Here is a 19,794-nt window from a genome sequence, read left to right as displayed (position 1 = left end):
AATTGTTTCTTTTCTCCTGAAAACCAATTTATTTGATTATATAAAGAGGATAGTGATAACTGAAGGCAGTACTGCTTAAGGGAAATAATATACGAGCTACAACACAAACTTACATAAGTAAACTTATATTTACTAGCAGCCATGTTTAAATAGTAAGAAGAAACGGGTCAAGTTAATTTTAATAATATATTTCATTTATCCTATGTACCAAAATTATTTCAGCATATATTCAGTATAAAAATTTTAATAAAATCTTTTACATTATTTTTTTCATATTAACTCCTCAAAGTCTAGTGTGTATTTTATACATCACATTTCAATTTGGACTGGCCATATTTCAAGTATCATATTATACTGGATGGATTTCAAGTTTCCCTTTAAAGTCTTTACTGCTAAGAAGCTCAATTATAATAATTATTTCATTCCTGTTTTTTGGTATACTTATGGAGATTCCTTTATGTCTTCTGATTTTTATTTAAGCTAAGCAGCCTTATATTCATATATGTCTGTGTATTAACTATACCTTGTTATAAATATTTTTGTTAATATGTAGGTCTTATAGATAAATAATTTTCTGTAAGCTTTCATGGAAAAATAACAACCAGATGCATTATTAAGAACACCCAAATTCTTTATGTAGAACTGCTGCATTTCCATATTTAAACTCCAGATTTCAAAAATCTAAAGAAAAACAAGCAAATCCAACTTCCTAATTTATTTCAAGTTTATCAGGATAAAAGAAATAAACATCACAATGAAAAATTTAGTGATGCTAAAAATGAGGCGAATGTCAATGATTACACATTAACTGTCATTTCAAATAGTGTTAATTATTAAGTACTTGAGATTTTAGATAAAACCACACACCAACATTTTATAATTGATTAGGTTCAGTTTTACATTTAAGTTATAATGATGTGCAATCTTTTGTTATACATTTTTGTATTTTATATTTTTTGTCAATCCAGAACATAGAAGGGATTTGATTATTTTTGGATATCTAGTAAGTTTCTGGATAGTAAAAGAGAAAGCTTAAATAGTATCTAGGAATATTCATTACACTTAGAGTTTGAGCCTTGAAATACATTCCAAAATTAAAAAAAAAAATTCATATTTACATTGGGCCTGTTAGGTCCAGGAGGTACTGCATTCATTAAAGTATACATGTTGTCTCCAGAGTTGGTTGAATCTGAAACAAAACATTACCTAATTAATATCTTTCTTTATAATTTACACCCAAGTCATCACAAAGTAATAATCAGAGATGATCTGCACACACATACATATTAATAGCTGCAGCACTTAAAATAGTCATTACTAATGTTCAGAAACAAATACTTGTAAGTCATTTTCCAACTCAGAAATTACCATTCTGAGGTTTTAAATGAGAATATTTACCTAATATATAAGGGGTAATCACTTGAATAATTCTGGTCAAAAGGAACATTACTTTAAAAATCTCAAATATTACAGTAAAGTTTTTCTTTTCTAAAAAACATGGATACTTTTTGACTTCATTAAGCAATGTGTATAACAAAAATCTCCAAAAATTCAAATTCAGTAGTTTTTCAGTTTTCATTGTTTCCTTAGGCTTCTTAAATACTAATTTAAAACAATTTATTTATCTAATAATTATTAATAGCTGGTGGGATATCCTGGCTTAATTCCAACATAAAGAGAGTATACAATTAGAATGAAAAATTCTCTTGCTTGAAGTAAAAGTCAGCTTCTTCCAGTACAGCTTTTGATGAAATTTTTTTATTCATTTTATTCTTGATTCATTATAGTAAAAATAACTGTAGTGTATATCCATATAAAATAAGTACCATATTATAATATTAAAAAATTTACATTTCATGTCTATTAGCTAATTCTAATAAAGTCTCTGAGTACATATGTTTTTATAATGTATTATCTAGAGTAAAAGGCCATATATTTTACATTTAGGAATATGTTTTTCTATTTTCCCACAATTATACAATTTTCTTAAATATAATGTATCAGGCCTCTCTATTCTGAAAAAAAAAGTGTTTCAAATCTACATTAATATATCCTACTGCTGAAAAAGCAGAAATGCCCACTTCAGATGGATCTCTATTTGTTTATACTAAGTAAGGTCCCGATCTACTTTTGTGGCCTTAATTATTTATTTTACATCCTTATGTACATTATATTCCTGTCAACTCAGGCTGCTTGTTCTTTCCTGTGTATGATCAACTGTTTAAATCTCCATATTTTTGTTCTTAATTCCTCCAAGTATCTTCTCCCCAGTGTCCATCTACTGAAATTCTGCTCACTACCCCAGGCCCACTGCAAATGTTACCTCTTTCATGAGATTTTGTTTTCTGAAACTTCTGAATTCATGCATGCCCCCTCATCATTGAATTCTGCTTTGCATTCTAGTTAACATTTTGTCTTGTTCTTGTCTTTGTTATAGTAAGTTCATTGAGAGAAGGAAAGAGATCATGTCTTATACTATGTGCCACAGACAATAAATATCTGCTGAGATTTAACTAATGGAATACACTTTATCCCATAAAAATGTATCTTTCAGAAAATTAGTCATTACTAATGACTAAACACAGGAGATCTTCAAATGGTTTTTCATCTTTATTAGCCTAATTTTACTTAACTAATTTTAATAATTAACATGGAAGGAAAATAGGCTGTATATTTTAAATATATAGAAAGAAAAATAAATTTGTTGTTTTTAATACCAATCAAAAAGATACTTTCATCTATAGAAACACCAAGAGAAGTAAGGTTGGTATTTTCTAGACTTCTTTTTATATACAGAAAAACTTTACAATAAAGTAGACCTTATGGAACCTGTTTTTGGTGGGGAGAGCATTGGCTTCAAATTAGGAATGACTATGCAAAAGATGAGCCCACAGGAGTACGCACAAGGCTAGGAAGACATACTGGTGGCAATTTGTTGGCTTGGAAGGATGGAAAGTAATCAGATTACTTATCACCTGAAAAGTTTAGTGGTTTCTCCAAAAAATTTCATTTATATTGTAGTGAAGTGTTTATTAATCACATGCTACCTTCATAAATTAAACATTAACTTCACATATAAGAATGCAAATGTGGGCAAGATGTTCAATTCGCCTAATTCTATCTTGAATGAATTGTTTCACTTCAATGAAGATGCTCTGAGGACAGAGATCCATGAAATATTTATGATATATTCCAAAGCAGTAGTGAAGCAAAGCAAAATTTTGTGTTAATTATCAGATTGATGCTTTTTCAAAATTAAGAAGATTCAAAAATTAAAAATTATTTATTGATATGATCAATGATAGTTAAGTTCAAGCTTCCACACATCTTAGATTTCAACAAATCAGCTAAGAACATATGAATTTAATATTGTAACATAATTCAGTATTTTTTTTATTACAAAAATCTCCCATCTCTTTCATTACCCAGAGGTTAACACTGATAAAGCCTTAGAGCCTATTTCTTTGTCTTTCTACATTTTTGTATGAAATATATTTTACAATAAAATTGTAATCATATTATATTGAATCATGAACATTTATTCTCCATGTCATTAACAATTCTTTGATAATAATTTTAATGGCTACATTATATTCCTAAAAATTAATTTATTACTTTTGCTAAAATTGGATTAGGTTTGTGCCTACTATTTCACTATTAACTATAAAAAAATGAGCACCCTCTACATAAATCTCGGGTTGTATCTCTAATTATTCTCATAGCAGGATGATAGAAAAAAGTGAATATGAACTTTTTCATGGCTCTTGATACATGTTGCCAGAGCAGTTTCTAGGAGGGGTGTACCAATGTAAACTTCCACCATTACAGTCCTCAAGAAGCAACACATTTAATAGTCTATATTAAAGTCTTGAAAAGAAAGGATAAAGCTATTTAAAATCATTATATTCAAAGATCACAGAAATACTGAGGCATCTGAGTTTAAAAATATTAAAAGAAAAAAATCTTCCTCCAGTACACAGTGAATTTATTAGCTACTAAGTACATATGGACATGTAAGCATATTGATATCTATTGATATCTTAGTGAGATAATAGATATGGTGGGTCTGATTAAAGCTAATCCATTGGCTTTACACGGATCCATCCATGTATTTCATGTGTTATGCAGAATTTTTCTAAGTTGTGAGATTTGGATTCTTTTTCAGAGTCTCAAGGAATCTTTGTGTCAGATAAATTATTGGGCAATTCATATAGATCAACACCATTTGCAATCTGATTATATCTATTACTCACACGACAGGAATTTTCTACAGACTTAAAGTAACTGGACAACACTTATTTTTAAGAACACTACTTCTTCCTACTTGCTACCTCTAGTCTACTTCCTGTTACCATCAATGAGATAATGAATACTACTGACTCTCTGTCATAACAATTTCTGTATTTTGTGGTTTTATTCTAATAATCAAATGCCCGTGTGGTTGGTGTGATTACAATACCTGCTGGACTAGGCATGATGGGTGTTCCTGGTGGCCCTCCACCTCCTGGAGGACCCTAAATAATTATACAAAATTTCAGTAAAAATAAGGCATTTCATAAACAATGTAAGGAAAAACAGAAGAAAAGTTAGGCTTATCTATAATAATCCAATTTGAAAATAACAGAGGAATTTTCTCCATAATTTATTTTCTTTGAATGCACAATCATTTCACTATTATGCAAGATATGATTTAGCTTAAATATGTTAAGATTGTTTTAATAAATTTCCAAAAACAATGAGCCTGTAACACTGATGTATTATTCAGGACTTAATCATATCAGGTATAATGAGGTTAAGGAGAAACCATTCATTGGGGCCTTTACAAATCCATAAAACAGAATCATTCATGTGTATCTGTGACTATAATTTTCTTATATTTTGTACCATCATTTTTTATAGGAAACTAAAAACTCAAAGATATTCATATGCTTAAAAAATACATTGATGCTATTTCTTTTTCTATTGGTATCAACTGTAACACTTCTAGAGCATGGAACCTTCTGCTATCATATCAATTAGAAATGAGGGGCAACATTGACTAATGCTGTGGGTTACTAATCAACTGGAAATGGAAATTAGGTGATTCTAAGGTTAGCTCAGTTATTTCAGACAACCAATTCAGGTAAAGGGCTTTAGAATTTTTTAGCTCTAAAGTAATCTGTATAAATTACTAAGTGGATAAATTTGTATTTCATTCTGAAGGTGTAGACATAGCCCACTAATTATTTCAGATTATATATATATATATTTGCTATTTAATAAGCAACTTAAATTTCCTTTCAGATAAAATTCTGTAATTTCATAAAACTATGTATTAGGCTTATTCTTAAGTGATTTGAGAAAAAAATAGGTTTTACCCACATCTTACTTTCATTTTTGTTTCATAGAGAATGTGAAAAATGTTAGGCCTCTTAGTTTGTATAGCTTAAGAGAACATTGAGCACTAAGTTCACAGGTCCAAAACAGCATGTGCTTTTTACTATGTTCATAAAACACTATTTCTACGGAGAGTAAAATGCTCATTGATCTTCTTAAGCACTCCTTTTTTCCTACCCCAGTTAGCCACCACCTCTGAAAATTTCTTTAGGAAAGATTTTCCTTTTTACCATTTTATCTTTGCTCTTCTGTTAGGCATTTACTCCTAAATATTATAACAATTTATCTTCCATGGTGGCCTTGAGATGTAGCAAGGATTATAATGTTATGAGGGTTAAAAGGTCATATGTAAGTTCAAGAGCTCATGTAAAACCTACTAATTTGACTTTAGGTGTAAATGAATTATTGGAAAATTTTAACATGTACTAAGTAATAATAAGAAGAAAAATAAGTGCTTTCAATATCAAAGTATAAAAAAGCCCCCGGCCCCCAAATGACTAGTCATTATTCTGTGATATGATTCCCTTTGTGATCAGGAAACAGTTTAATGTCTTCCTAAACTTTGTGTGTGGTGAGTGGTATGAGGGAGGGGGTGTACCTCATTCTCCTGGAGAACTGCAAATTCAAGCTTGGCATTGTGTAACTGGGTATGGCTTTCTTCATGATTGGACAGAGTGTATTGTATTGGTTTACAGAAACATATGCTAAAGTAAAACACAGTACTCAGGGCAATTTTGGCCAGATTGATAACTGTCTCACTAATGAACATCAACATATGTACTGAGGTTGGCAGACGAAAAACTCAATACATATCAGATGTTCACTTCTTGGCCAATACACAGGGGCTCTTCTTAACATCTGGACAACTATTTCATTGCCCAAATAAAACATAACATCAATTCTTATGAGCAAACAATCCCAAATGTACTTACTACATAATTCCCAGGAGATGCTGAGGAGTATGGTATCTGGAACACGAATAGGACAAAGAAATATATATTTTGGTTCATGTGACAATACGGAAACTTACCTACAATGAATCTATATTCTGACTTTTATCAAGTTTTAAAATGTATCACAAAGAATGATAAAGAATAAAGCCGTTTATATCTGAGTGCTGGAAAATGAATAAATGCAACATTATCTTGAATTTATAAAAAAGAGTGGATTTAGGTCAAGAGAAATTTAGACAGATTTCTAGCTTTAAGTTATACTGGTTTTAGAGCAGTTATACTCACTGCTTGATACTAATGACACTTATTCTGTAATTAGAAAGATATATATTTGTGCAGTGAAAAACCAGAAACCAGAGTTTTTCAAATTAATAGCTTTTACAGATACAACTTCCAATTTATGTGCATTCTGGGATGCATTATTATTATTTTTAAGATGGGTTTCAGGCTACTACATTCATGTGGTACAGGTCAGTACTTGATCTATAGACCTCATGTTTCCCCCCTTTCCTTTCTAATTAGCTACTAGAAACTAATATAACAAATGCAAAAGGTTTTCATTAATATAAGTCTCCAAAGACTACTAACTTGTGGGGATCAGATATGGATAACAAATTCTCTCCTTCCCTTCAAATCAAGCTCTTAACCAAACTCTTTTCTAGAGATTACATAGTATTAATACAACATTGCTATTATAATTTTAAAAATGAGAAGTAGAAAACAGATATTTAAAAACTAAACACTTGAGTGTTGATATTAATAAAGAAAGTTAAATCCGAATATTTTATTTTTTTTCAAAGAAGCTCATTAGCTCACTTGCATGAAGAATCTGCACATCCAGAGGAGATATTTTTGTCTTGTTCTAGAAAAAGCCATAAACTACTATCTTCTTGCAGGTACATAGCCAGATTAGGACCATTACAGTAGTGAAAAGATGATAGTTCCTTTACCCTAAACCCTCCTTCTAGCCCAATGCCTTCCATATAATTAAACATAAAAATAATATGAAACTATACAGTAAGAAGGAAGTATAACAAAGTTATGATTTTCCTCTAAGTTATTTGAAAATTGTCTCCTTGTTGTTTGGTGTCCACGCTTTGCCTTAAGCACAGACCACATGCCTCTGCGGCCACTGCTTGGTCTGCCTATGGCTAATTCATCCCTGCAGAGGGTCCTTACCAGGCTGCCCAGTATCACTAATGATGGGGATTATTTCCACTATGAGCAGTGAGATCTGATGGCCAGTACACACTAAACTCGGTGCTAGAAATCAACTTTGCTCTCTTGGGCCGCTGTTAGTGCATGATCTACCATCCATCTTCTGATTCTTATTATTTTAAACATACGCATTTACTCTCTCCAAATCACTACCTTATCTGTTGGCTCCGATTTTCATCTCCTTATAACTTTAGCATCATGCTCATGTTCTTCTGCCTCTCTCTATTGTCTACCATCATTCTTTACCAACTTTAACATATGAGCTAACCACCCTTTAAATCTTTGGAATTTATACTTTATTGCCTTCCTTCATTTCACAATATACTTCCTTCTCCTCCATTTGTGAGTATGACCACATCCTAGAACTCTTTACACAGAGATCTAAACAACTCCTTTGCCTGACATCTTTCTTATTCCTCATGACACTCACAAATATATTCTATATTCCAACAAGAATCTTCTTCCATTACAATTCCTCCATGTTTTCCCTATTATTTCTGTATTTATTTCCTGTAAGTCCATTATTTCCTTATCAGTTTCCTGCTAAATTGTCTCTGCCACTCCCCCATGCCACCGTCAGCATTTTGTTTCTCTTTCCAATATTTTAAATTCATTATCTCAAAGCCTACTTAGTTTCCATCTCTTTGATCATCCCCTAGCCACATTTTCTATTTCACAGTAGAGATCTACCAGAGAGAAACACAAAATAAGGGACAAGGTCCAAAATATAATCATGTTCTCCAATTTCAACTTAGTCTTCACTAATAACTGGAAGCATTTTGGCTCAGCCTTCATGGAAGCCCAGAAGCATTCTGTGGTGTGCCAATAAACCGAATAAATTCAGGGGAGAAAAAGGTCCCAATCTGTAGCATTTATCAATTTATGTGGTATGAATATTCCCACATGAGATATTTCAAGCTACCAATGATTCTTTTTTTAAAATTTTTATTTATTAATTTTAAAAATTTATTTATTGTTTAATTTATATCCAAGTTAGTTAGCACATGGTGCAACAATGATTTCAGGAGTAGATTCCTTAATGCCCCTTCCCCATTTAGACCAACGCCCCCTCCCACAACCCCTCCAGTAACCCTGTTTGCTCTCTATATTTAAGAGGCTCTTATGTTTTATCCCCCTCCCTGTTTTTATATTATTTTTGCTGCCCTTCTCTTACGTTCATCTATTTTGTATCTTAAATTCCTCATGTAAGTGAAGTCATATATTTGTCTTTCTCTAATTTTGCTTAGTGTAACTTAGAATAAGTTCCATCCACGTAGTTGCAAATGGCAAGATTTCATTGAATATATATACCACTTCTTCTTTATCCATTCACCCATCGATGGACATTTGGGCTCTTTCCATACTTTGGCTATTGTCGATAGCATTGCTATAAACATTGGGGTGCATGTGCCTCTTCAAAACAGCATACCTGTATCCCTTGGATAAATACCTAGTAGTGCAATTGCTGGGTCATAGAGTAGTTCTATTTTTAATTTTTTGAGGAACCTCTATACTGTTTTCCAGAGTAGCTGCACTGGTTTGCATTCCCACCAGCAGTGCAAAAGAGATCCTCTCTCTCTGCATCCTCGCCCACATCTCTCGTTGCTTGAGTTGTTAATGATAGCCATTCTGATAGGTGTGAGATGGTTATCTCATTGTGGTTTTGATTTGTATTTCCCTGATAATGAGTGATGTTGAGCATTTTTTCATGTGTCTGTTCGCCATCTGGATGTCTTCTTTGGAGAAGTGTCTATTCATGTCTTTTGCCCATTTCTTCCCTGGATTATTTGTAAGCTACCAATGATTTAACAATTAACTCAAAAAATTCCTGAATACTTAACAAGTGACTTTCATGAGCTCGCTGTCATGGTGATTATAACATGGTGAGTTGGTAGTCTGCCCTTGTGTCATATGTTAAAGCTATCAAATTCTTACTATACCTTCATCTTCAACTCAACACTCCAAACTTATAGATTAAAATTTTCATCCATTCATCCACGTAGAAAAAAAGATAATCTTTCTATTTGCTTCCAAAGCTAGCCCCATCTCATCCTCCTAACACCTTGCTCCTTTTATAGTTTTAAATTTCTCCTTCTTCATGGTTCCTTCAAACACAGTTAAATATAATAAACATTTAAAAATACTTAAAAAAATTGTTACTTCATGTAGTTCAATTTTTTTCCATGTTTGTCCTGACAAAGTCTTTAATTTTGGCTTATAGTCACTATTTCTACTTCATATTTTTTGATGCCCTCATTAAAAGAAAAAGATCATTTGGACTGCTACTCCTGGTAGCACTTTATTGAACATACACTCTTGAAAGTTACTAGTAGCATCTGACAGTCTAGTGTGAGTGACATAAAATATGACAATATAGGTAGAAGAACTATGTGGGTACAGAAGACATATTTGAGCTGGATAGCTGACTTATAGAGAATAGATTATCACCAGAAAGACAAAGAGAAGGATCGAAAGAAGGAAGGAAGGAAGGAAGGAAGGAAGGAAGGAAGGAAGGAAGGAAGGAAAGAAGGAAAGAAAGAAAGAAAGAAAGAAAGAAAGAAAGAAAGAAAGAGAGAAAGAAAGAAAGAAAGAAACACAAAATATAAAAGTACATAGATTATTAGGGAAATGGCATATAATTTTACCCAGCTGCTATAATGTGGTACTTATAGGAAACTGAAATAAATGATAAGCATATATAGTCAGACTGTTGAATTTATACTGTATGAAACAGGAAGTCACAGGTTTTAGAGAGACATATTCCAACTTATATTTTAGTAAGATAACCCTAGAGGTATCACAGAATACAAATACAAGTTAAGAGTCTATTGCAAAAGGTCTAGGCAAGAGATGATAGAGTGTTCTAGGACGCACTGATTAGGATAAGTAGGAGTAAGAAAGTTTGAAAGACTTCACAAATGTACTTGGCAGGGCATAGTGACAAACTAGGTGTGGTGGACAAGGGAAGGCAAAAGTTAAGGTAATACCTAGGTTTCCAACTTGGTGAGTGGGTGAATGATGGTGCCACTAATTCATGTGTAGGGAATTCAGGAAGGGGGGCAAGTTTGGGGAAATATCTGACATGTTGAATTTTAAAGCACTAGTGCACAGTGAAGTAGACCGATCAACAGATTTTTAGAAATACAGATCAAGAATTTACTAGAGATTAGAACTAGAGATAAAGCTTCAATTGAATACATTTCCATTCTGTGCTGGACATAACAGTTGATCTAGGATTCTATTATATTTAGTGATAGATTTAATATTCCAAAAACAAAGCTCACCATCTACCCTGTAAACTTCCTTCTCTTGTATTTCTAGCTGAGTTTGTGTTTTCCCATTCTCCCTGATGCCTGAATTCAAAGACTTGAAATCACCTTCAGGTTTTTCTCTTTATTCCCAAATTCAAGGTCATCAGGTGTTTTTTATTCTATGTGTGAAATGCATCCTCATTATTCCTTTGATCACCACTCTACCTCAGGGTCTGATAACATTTTATAAAGCCCATTACTATTATCTCCTAACTTCATTTCCCTATTTTTCATCCATTTTATAAACTATCTTCCTAAAACATAGCTCCCTCCCATATAGGTGATAAATTTCAGATTTCTCCATTCCAAAGCCCTGTACACACCAGGGCTCCCTTTTTCTCCTTTCAGTTTTGTCACCTTCTATGCCTTCCCAAACAATCTTTCTCCCTGTCAGCTAACAGTCTAATAATTTTTCCTCAAACATTTTTGGTATTTCCTCTTTTAGTTTTCTACAAAATTTTCTCTACCTCTAGTGTCCAAATTCTTCCAATCTAATTAATCACCTCCTTCCCCTCTCTAGACTCAATACAAAATATCCATTAACATGAATTGAAAGATGAAATGCAGATGTAGAAGATAAGATCAGAGAGCTAAAGATCAGAATCACAGAATTAGAAGAATCCTTTAGACAGATAATTCAAGAGATTGATAATTCAAGAGCTGTGACTGATAATTCAGATATTCTGAAATATTCTGACTCCTAATATCTATGACAGTGGTGTGGGAGCAGGGGAAGAGCAAAGTAGCTAGAGATTTGGAGTTGTTTGTTTGTTTTTAATTTTGGAGAGAGAGAGAGAGAGAGAGAGAGAGCACAAGCAGGGGAGGGGAACAGGGAGAGAGAGAATCTCACACAGGCTCCACACTGCATGTGGAGCCTGATGCTGGCTCAATCTCACAAGCCATGGGATCATGACTTGTGCTGAAATCAAGAGTTTGATGCTCAATGGACTGAGCCACTCAGGTGTCCCTGAGTTTTTGTTTGTTTGTTTGTTTGTTTGTTTGTTTTTAATGATTAGCAACATTTTTGTTAAGTAACTTTCTTCAACTGTGAAGTTTAAAACTACCTTAGAAGAACTGGTTTACTAGAAACCAGAGAGGATAACATTAAGACATTATCTGTGCCACTGTAAAGTTGAAAATATTCTATTATTCTTTAGTGCTTTTTAAGAAATTTATTTTAAAGTTTATTTATTTATTTTGAGATGAGAGAGAGAGAGAGAGAGAGAGAGAGAGAGAGAGAGAATGCATATGCATCAAGTGGAGAGGGGCAGAGGGAGAGGGAGAGAGAGAATCCAGAGTGGGCTCCATGCAGTCAGCACAGAGCTTGAGGTAGGTCTCAATCCCAAGAACCATGAGATAATGACCCGAGCTGAAATCAAGAGTCAGACACTTAACCGACTGAGCCACCCAGGTGCCCCTAATTTATTTTAGACAGACAGACAGAGAGAGAGAGAGAGAGAGAGAGAGAGAGTATGAGCAGGGCAGAGGACCAGAGGGAGAGAGAGAAACTGAAGGCTCCATGCTCAGCACAGAGCCCAATGTGGGGCTTAATCCCATGACCCTGGGATCATGACCTAAGCTGAAATCAAGAGTTGGACACTCAGCCAACTGTGTCACCCAAGAGCCCCTTTAGTGCTTTGAAAAAAAAAAAAAAGAGCATACATTTGTTTAGAGCAGAGCCTTCTGGAGTAAGATATTTGTATTTCCCTTGGGTTTAATCACTATGATAGATTGTCATTTTTTTCCCTTCAAGGGGTTTCTTCTTTCTTTTTCCTGTCACATTAACACAGTTGATTACTACAATGCTATACTGAACATTTGTTTTGCCTATATCCTCTTTTGCTGACAACTCCTTGAATTTTCTTTGGTGAACCATACCTCTTATTTATCGATGTGGTTTGGGTGGGGCTCGGGGAGTGGATGTGTCTGACCTTGACCTAGCTGAAAGAGCACTGTACCCTCAGGTTATAATTCATGAATGAGCATATGACCCAAGCTACACAAATCTAGTTTGGCTGGTTATTCCCAATACCTCTATTTACCTGATAAAGAGTTGTGCTTTTTTGTACTCAACTGAGAGCTCTGAGGATATGTCTGGAGCTCCACACAGCCTTCTTGTCACGGCAAGGAAAACAAAGGCAAGTGATAGAGAACAGGTGCTGATGGCATGATCTGGACCCTTGGAATCAAATGTGCCCCAAAATAAATTTATATCTGTACTTTTTAGATACATAATCCAGTGATATGCTCTCAATATGAGCGTACTTTGGTTGTTTTTCTGTACCTTATAACTAAAAGTCTCTCCAGACAAAGATAATTAAGATATTTTCAATAAAAGTGCTTGCTACTTAATGATTAGAATGTGGTACATAGTTAAACTCAAGTGCACAGCTCTTTTGAAAAATATAAAAAAGGAAAATTCATTGGTGGATTTGTAAATAAACTTCCAAATAAGAATCTGAGGCTAATACTGTAATGCTCAGGTCAAAGGAAGTTAAAAGTGAAAATCATACTTCTATTCTGAATTAAAAACATGAAATTTCCTTAAAAAATTTTTTTGTACTGTCATGTAAAAGGGTACAAAAAACATTTTTGATTAAAATACTTTTATAACAGAAAACTGTGGATTTATAAAGATTAAGCAAATAAATGAATATACTGTACATAATGGCAGACATATTTCTTACTTTCAAAGAAGTAAAAAAGCAGAAAGTCTACAATATATCCTGTTCTGTTTTATTGAAATTGAAGCAATAGTGTGTACTAATGGTTTTAGTACATATAGATAGATACAGAAAGACATACATGTGTATGGGAATGTGTATGAACATCCATCTGTATCTTAGTTATTTCTGTGGGGAGGCTCTTGAATCTGTATCACTCTGATGGGTTCTAAATACCACTCTCCATTTAAAGGAACCATGGCTCCTTAAAGAAATGGCTGTTTCAGAGCCAACACTGGGAAAATACAAGAGGAGTTTCAAAATGCTCAAATAATGGAAATATGTCAAAAGGACACATGATCCAGCTTGAAGGGGTTCCTATTGGTTAAATCTGGAGTGACTTCAGCATCAAAAACCTACTGAATAAAATGAGTCCACAGACATATTTGATATACAGTGAATGAATAAATGAATGAATGAAGAAAGAAAAACTCTGTAGTAGAGTCAATTAATAAATGAAGAAGGAAAGACAGAAAACAGCCATTTGGCAACCAACATAGCAAAAAAAAAAAAAACACTTGGGGCAAGAATCACCAATGGATGCCGAAAGTAGCAGATGAAAGTATGAGGAAGAAGAGGATATTTATTTACTGTAGTTTCAAAGTATATCTCCACAAATTAATAATTACAAAAGGAAAAACAGTAATTTTATAGTTGAGAAACCTGACAAGCACCACCCTTCACTAAGTGACCAAAGTTAACAGTAAAAGCAATGGGACAAATCTCTATCACATGCTTCCTGAAACGATGCACTGAGAAAATCACAACATTCCTTCTGTGGTATTCCTACCAAATATGTATTACCTGGATCTAATCATGAGGAAACATGAGATAAAACCAAATTATGGCATATTCTACAATATAACTGATTTGCATTAAACACAACTGCAAGGTTAAGAAAAAGATAAGTTGAGGAACTGTCCTAGATTAAAGACAAAAAGTCCTGACAGTTAAATGTAACAAGTGAACTGGGATTTTCTTTTGTTATGAAACACATTATTGGGACAATTGGGGAAATGTGAGTGAGGTTTGCAGATTAGAGAACAGCATTACATTAATGTTTACTTTCTAATTTTGATCTTAACTGTAGTTATGAAAGATAATGTATTTGTTTTTAGTAAACATGCACTGACATATTTAGGGATAAAGGGTCATCATGTCAGCAACTCAAATACAGCTCAAATGATTCAGAAAAAAATATGTACATGCAGAGAGAGGAAATCATAGAGCAAAAGTGGTATAACTTGGGAATCTGGATGAAGCCTGTATGGAAGTTCTTTGTATTATTCTTGTAGCTTTTCTATAAATCTAAGGTTACTTTGATACAAACATTTAAAATGGAAAAAAAGCATATAAGATCAAACAAATATAAGACATATTTGAAAACAGCAAAAAACAAAACAATTAACCACTTTAATATGCAACCCTGAAGAGTCAGAGACTTATTGTATTGATAACAAACAAAAAGTATTTGTAATTACACACATGGACAAGAAGTCTAAGGAACTTGAAAATCAAAACAGTATAGGTAAGTTGTCACTAGAATATAATCGATAGCATTTAGGGAGAAAAAATCCCTCTTAAACTGTTTTTGCTTTGTTTCATTTAAGCCTTATGTTTTTCCCAGAAAAGTCATCAGTTTTTTACGATTTTTTTTCTTGTTCTCATAATAAATCATTTCTCAGAGGAACACTTTGCCTTTCTGTATTCAGGATGATGACCCCCTTTCCGTTTCTGAAAAGAAAGCTTTGGGCCCTCCCTACTTTTTTTCCCCATTCACTTTTTTTTAAATGTTTACTTATTTTTGAGAGAGAGAAAGAGAAAGAGAGAGACAGAGAGACAGAGCATGAGTGGGGGAGTGGCAGGGAGAGAGTGAGACACAGAATCAGAAGCTGGCTCCAGGTTCTGAGCTCTTAGCACAGAGCCTGACGCAGGGCTCAAACTCATAAACCATGAGATTGTGACCTGAGCTGAAACTGGACACTTAACTAACAGAGCCATCCAAGCGCCCCTCCCTGTTCACATTTCTTTCAGTGAGGGGGAGATGTATCCACACGTGATATATATTAACACAAGGGATTATTTTCAACTCTATTTCTCGCATGTATGCTAGTCAAATGCCCATTTCATACTGACTATAGGATGGTAGTTTGATATGCATACCTCCTACCCTAGTGTTTCTCAGGGTCTAAAGTAATGCAGACCTGCTGACCCAATATAGTATGTTCTCCTATCCACAGTGCTTCACTCCATAAAATTCTGAAGAGGTGGAGTGCATCAAAACTAAACATGAGCAGAATGCAGAAGTCTCTCCTCATCTCTGCCTCTATCCAATACTCTTACTTGGATAATATGCCTGCTTGGTACAATGCACCATCCTCAATATCAAATCCTGCTCACCTTCCCAAGTAGTTTTTGGAGGACAGAGTCTCCAGATGAGTGTGTAAAAGGAGGTAATGCTGGAGGAAGGCTGTGGCGGGTGTGAATTACACGTGGCTGTCTGCAAGGGGCAGTAGAGGGATAACTGATAGAGCTGACAGTGAGGAAGGAGAGAAGAGTCTTCTTGCTTCTAGGTGGGAAGGCTCACATAGTTAAGGTGTGCTATTAATTGTGCTTTTTAATCCAGTTTCGACAGAAATGCAGATTCTGAATAGAAAGTCTTTCCAGATTCTGGCAATAGGAAGAGTCAGTTTTCAGTATTACAAAAAATTGTTTTTTCCTGTACCTTTATGGGTATTTTAATAGGGAGTTGAAAGAACTGTATGTTGAGCTGCTAGCCAGTTGCCATCTTAAAGTGAAATCTTAAATGAATTTGAAAGGCATGTAGCAAGAAGCAAATAGAAATGTAAACTCTCCAAAAGGATATAAGCAAACTAAAAGAATTTTGGAAGAGGAAAGAATTCACATTCACATTATAGCATAATCTGGATAAAAAGTATTTTAGAAAGATTTGCTAAACGGCGCCTGGGTGGCTCAGTAGACTGGAAGACCTACTCTTGATTTTGGCCTGGGTCATGATGTCAATCACGGTCATGTGATTGAGTCCCGCGTCATGCTCCGTGTTGAGCATGGAGCCTGCTTGGGATTCTCTCTCTTTCTCTCTCTCGCGCGCGCTCTCTCTCTCTCTCTCTCCCTCTCTCTGCCCCTCCCCTGCTCACACTCACTTTCTCAAATATTTTTTAAAATTTCAATTAAAAAAAAAAAGAAAGATTGGTTAAGATTAAATAGTACACTGAAGATCCAAATGTAAGCAAGATTATCACTCTCTCCACTCCAAATTCTATTTCAATTAGCTATTAAAACTAAGAGACAGGAAGATAACATAAATTATTTTTTTCTCTAAAAATATGATAATTGCTTACTTGAGGAGAAAGTGATTCAGCTTTAGAATAGCTATAAGTTTAGGATAATTCTTTCTATACCACTTATACCTCACTTCAAATTTTCTTGAAATTTAAATTAACCTTAAACATTGGATCAGTTTCATGTTTATTTAGCATTAAGGTCATTGCTAGTCAATGGGAGTACCTCTGTGCATATTAGCAAAAGGCATCCTTGCTGGGTCAGATACTCATAGACTTTACAAGTGGAGCACAATCTGTATTTTAGTACCCTACCAACTTCCTTGAGTCAGGAACCTTTGTGCAGTGCACACACTGCACAAAGGTACACTGCAGAACTCTCTCTATACTGAAGAAACTCAAGGGTTCAAAGTCAAGAAGGGAAAACATTACCAGGATCATTAAATTAAATCATATTAATTTTAAGACTGAAAGCTTAATTTTCATGTTATGCATATATTCATGTGTTATTATTAAGAGAGAAAAATATTTGTGCAGTTAAACCACTATCACAAAACATGTAAGGAAAATTCACAGCATGTCATATACATAGATAGATGTGTAGGAACACCAATTCAGCCAATAGGGACAGGGCAAATGCGTACTTGCCTCCAGGAATAGTGAGAGAGCAAACCTAGGTGTAACTAGTATAATAAATACAATCATAATAACTCTGATAGAGACTGAGGTTATCTGGCAACTTAGTGATTACCATAATTATTTTAGAAGATCAAATCATTTTATGATAAATATATATTATAATAAATATAGGCTACTGTGGTATACCTAAATCACATTTTCTATTTTAATTTTGAAGTCTGTTTATCCATGTAGAATGCATGTTTACATTAGACTGTGAAGTAAAAAACTTCATCATTTCAAAAATTATACATATTTTAAAAATATATATGCGAAATATATTTTTTGAATGATTACTTTTTTTAAAAAAGTTAATATAACCAATTGCAGGGCTTTCAAAAGCAACAGGACTTTTGTTGTTCAATGCTAGAAAGTGCAAAGAAAATTAAAATATATATATACTCACTGAATTGGCATTTGTTGGGTTTGGCCAAGGTCTACCACCACCTGGACCCCTATAAGACAATATGATCAATGAAATTTTAACTTATGTTTTGAATGTTTCACAATAAGCAATAACAAATCATAAAATATAACATTTACAATTTAGTTACCATGCAGTTCTAGGTTGGCACTGAAATTACTCTGTATTTTCACAAATTTTTTATTTCTTAAATCAAAAAATTTGATCATTTCACAATATAGTTTTCTTCCCAAATCAAACTACTTTGTGTTGGTCCAATTTTATTTTAAGTTCAGTTATTGTAATAACCACTAAAAGTGATAATCACCTGTAACAGTAAAAACATGGGTAAAAATTACTAATTACGAAATAAATATAAAGTATAATCCTATGACACAAAGATAACTGCCACCTGTATATCAACAAAAATTAAAGTGAAATTATTTTTAAAATATCAATATCTATAAAATGATTGCTTTTACTAAACTACAAATATATATGTACATAAAAGATGACTAAATTTGACTTCTTTTAAAACACAGACTATCAGTTTACTTTATACATGTATTAATCTATCTCTCAGTGCCACTGACAATTTACATTTATTTATTTATTTATTTATTTATTTATTTATCTATTTATTTATTTATCTATTTATTTATTTATCTATCTATTTATTTATTTATTTATTTAAAGTAGGCTTCACACTTAGTGCAGAGCCCAATGCAAGGCTTGAACTCATGACCTTGAGATCAAGCCCTGAGCTGAGATCAACAGTCAGACACTTAACTGACTGAGCCACCCAGGTGCCCAGACAATTTTCTTTTTAAAAAAGGGATCACTTTTTTTGTTTTCATAATTGTAGGTCAAGACAGTGGCCTGAGTAAATCTTGAGATAAACAGGAAATAATCTAATCCAATGTACGTCAGTATATTACTTCACTTTAGGGTGGTTGATAAGGTTTTGTATTCTATAGCTTAAAAGGACATGAATCTTTTAAAACAAAATTAAGTGAAAAAGTCTCTTGTACTCATGCTTCAGTATTAAGTATACCTAAATAAATACTGCTTGATAAAAAGTAGACTACTGTTAGAAGGTCCTCTGTAATTAGGGTCACTCAAGATTCCCTTTTCCTTCTAACTGCAGCAAAAAGACAGAGGAAATTTTTAATTAAAAAAAAAAAACAACAACAAAAAAACATGTTCCCTGATTCTTATTGCAGAGACCTTAACCCTGAAATTCTCATATGTTAGAAGCTGTCCAAGTTAGCTATATTACCCATGCTAGCTTGGACTATTTAGAATTGTTTTTCATTTTGTTTGGAATTCCCCAGGGATGTAAACAGCAGGGAAGTACATGAAAATTCTTTCCCTGGGCTCTATTAGGGTACCCAAATACAATTTTCTCCTATTCTGCTTGAGGAGTAAAGGAGAAAATGAGATGCCAGAGAGGAGTTGGTCAAAGTATTGTGCACAGGGAGAAGGTTAGGGGCATGTACTTGTACTGTCTCTGGAACCTGTTGCCTCATTAAGATAGGGTTGATGATGATGATTTTACACTTAATTATAGGAACACTTTAGAAAGATGATCTTACATACAGGATTCAATGTCCTAATGGACAGAAAGTGAGGTAAAACATATGGTATGTATTTACCAAGTGAAACATTTTATTTGTTTGATGTTAATCCACATAATTTGTGTGATGTTAAATAAAACATAGTAAAGAAATTGGGAAATATTTATCTTAAAACAGCATAAAAAATATGCTATATCCAGGGGTGCCTGGGTGGCTGAGTTGGTTGAGTATCATACTCTTGATTTCGGCTTGG

General features: G+C 33.6%; 1 protein-coding gene across 9 annotated transcripts in view; it reads right to left on the bottom strand.

Annotated features, from left to right (window-relative positions):
• SSBP2 (single stranded DNA binding protein 2) overlaps positions 1 to 19,794 on the bottom strand; it is a 304,408-nt gene that overhangs the window by 26,331 nt on the left and 258,283 nt on the right. For all 9 annotated transcript variants that reach the window (XM_058728082.1, XM_058728030.1, XM_058728011.1 and 6 more), the window contains 4 exons: positions 17,968 to 18,016; positions 6,309 to 6,344; positions 4,460 to 4,514; positions 1,119 to 1,189 (listed from right to left, as the gene is read on the bottom strand). In XM_058728082.1, coding sequence (XP_058584065.1) covers positions 1,119 to 1,189; positions 4,460 to 4,514; positions 6,309 to 6,344; positions 17,968 to 18,016 — 211 coding nt within the window. The remainder of the gene's footprint in view (positions 1 to 1,118; positions 1,190 to 4,459; positions 4,515 to 6,308; positions 6,345 to 17,967; positions 18,017 to 19,794) is intronic.

Source organism: Neofelis nebulosa, chromosome 1, assembly GCF_028018385.1.
Source record: "Neofelis nebulosa isolate mNeoNeb1 chromosome 1, mNeoNeb1.pri, whole genome shotgun sequence".
Classification (NCBI taxonomy): domain Eukaryota; kingdom Metazoa; phylum Chordata; class Mammalia; order Carnivora; family Felidae; genus Neofelis; species Neofelis nebulosa.
The sequence above is the reverse complement of the archived record's forward strand: the minus strand, read 5'-3'. Positions and strand labels throughout refer to the sequence as shown.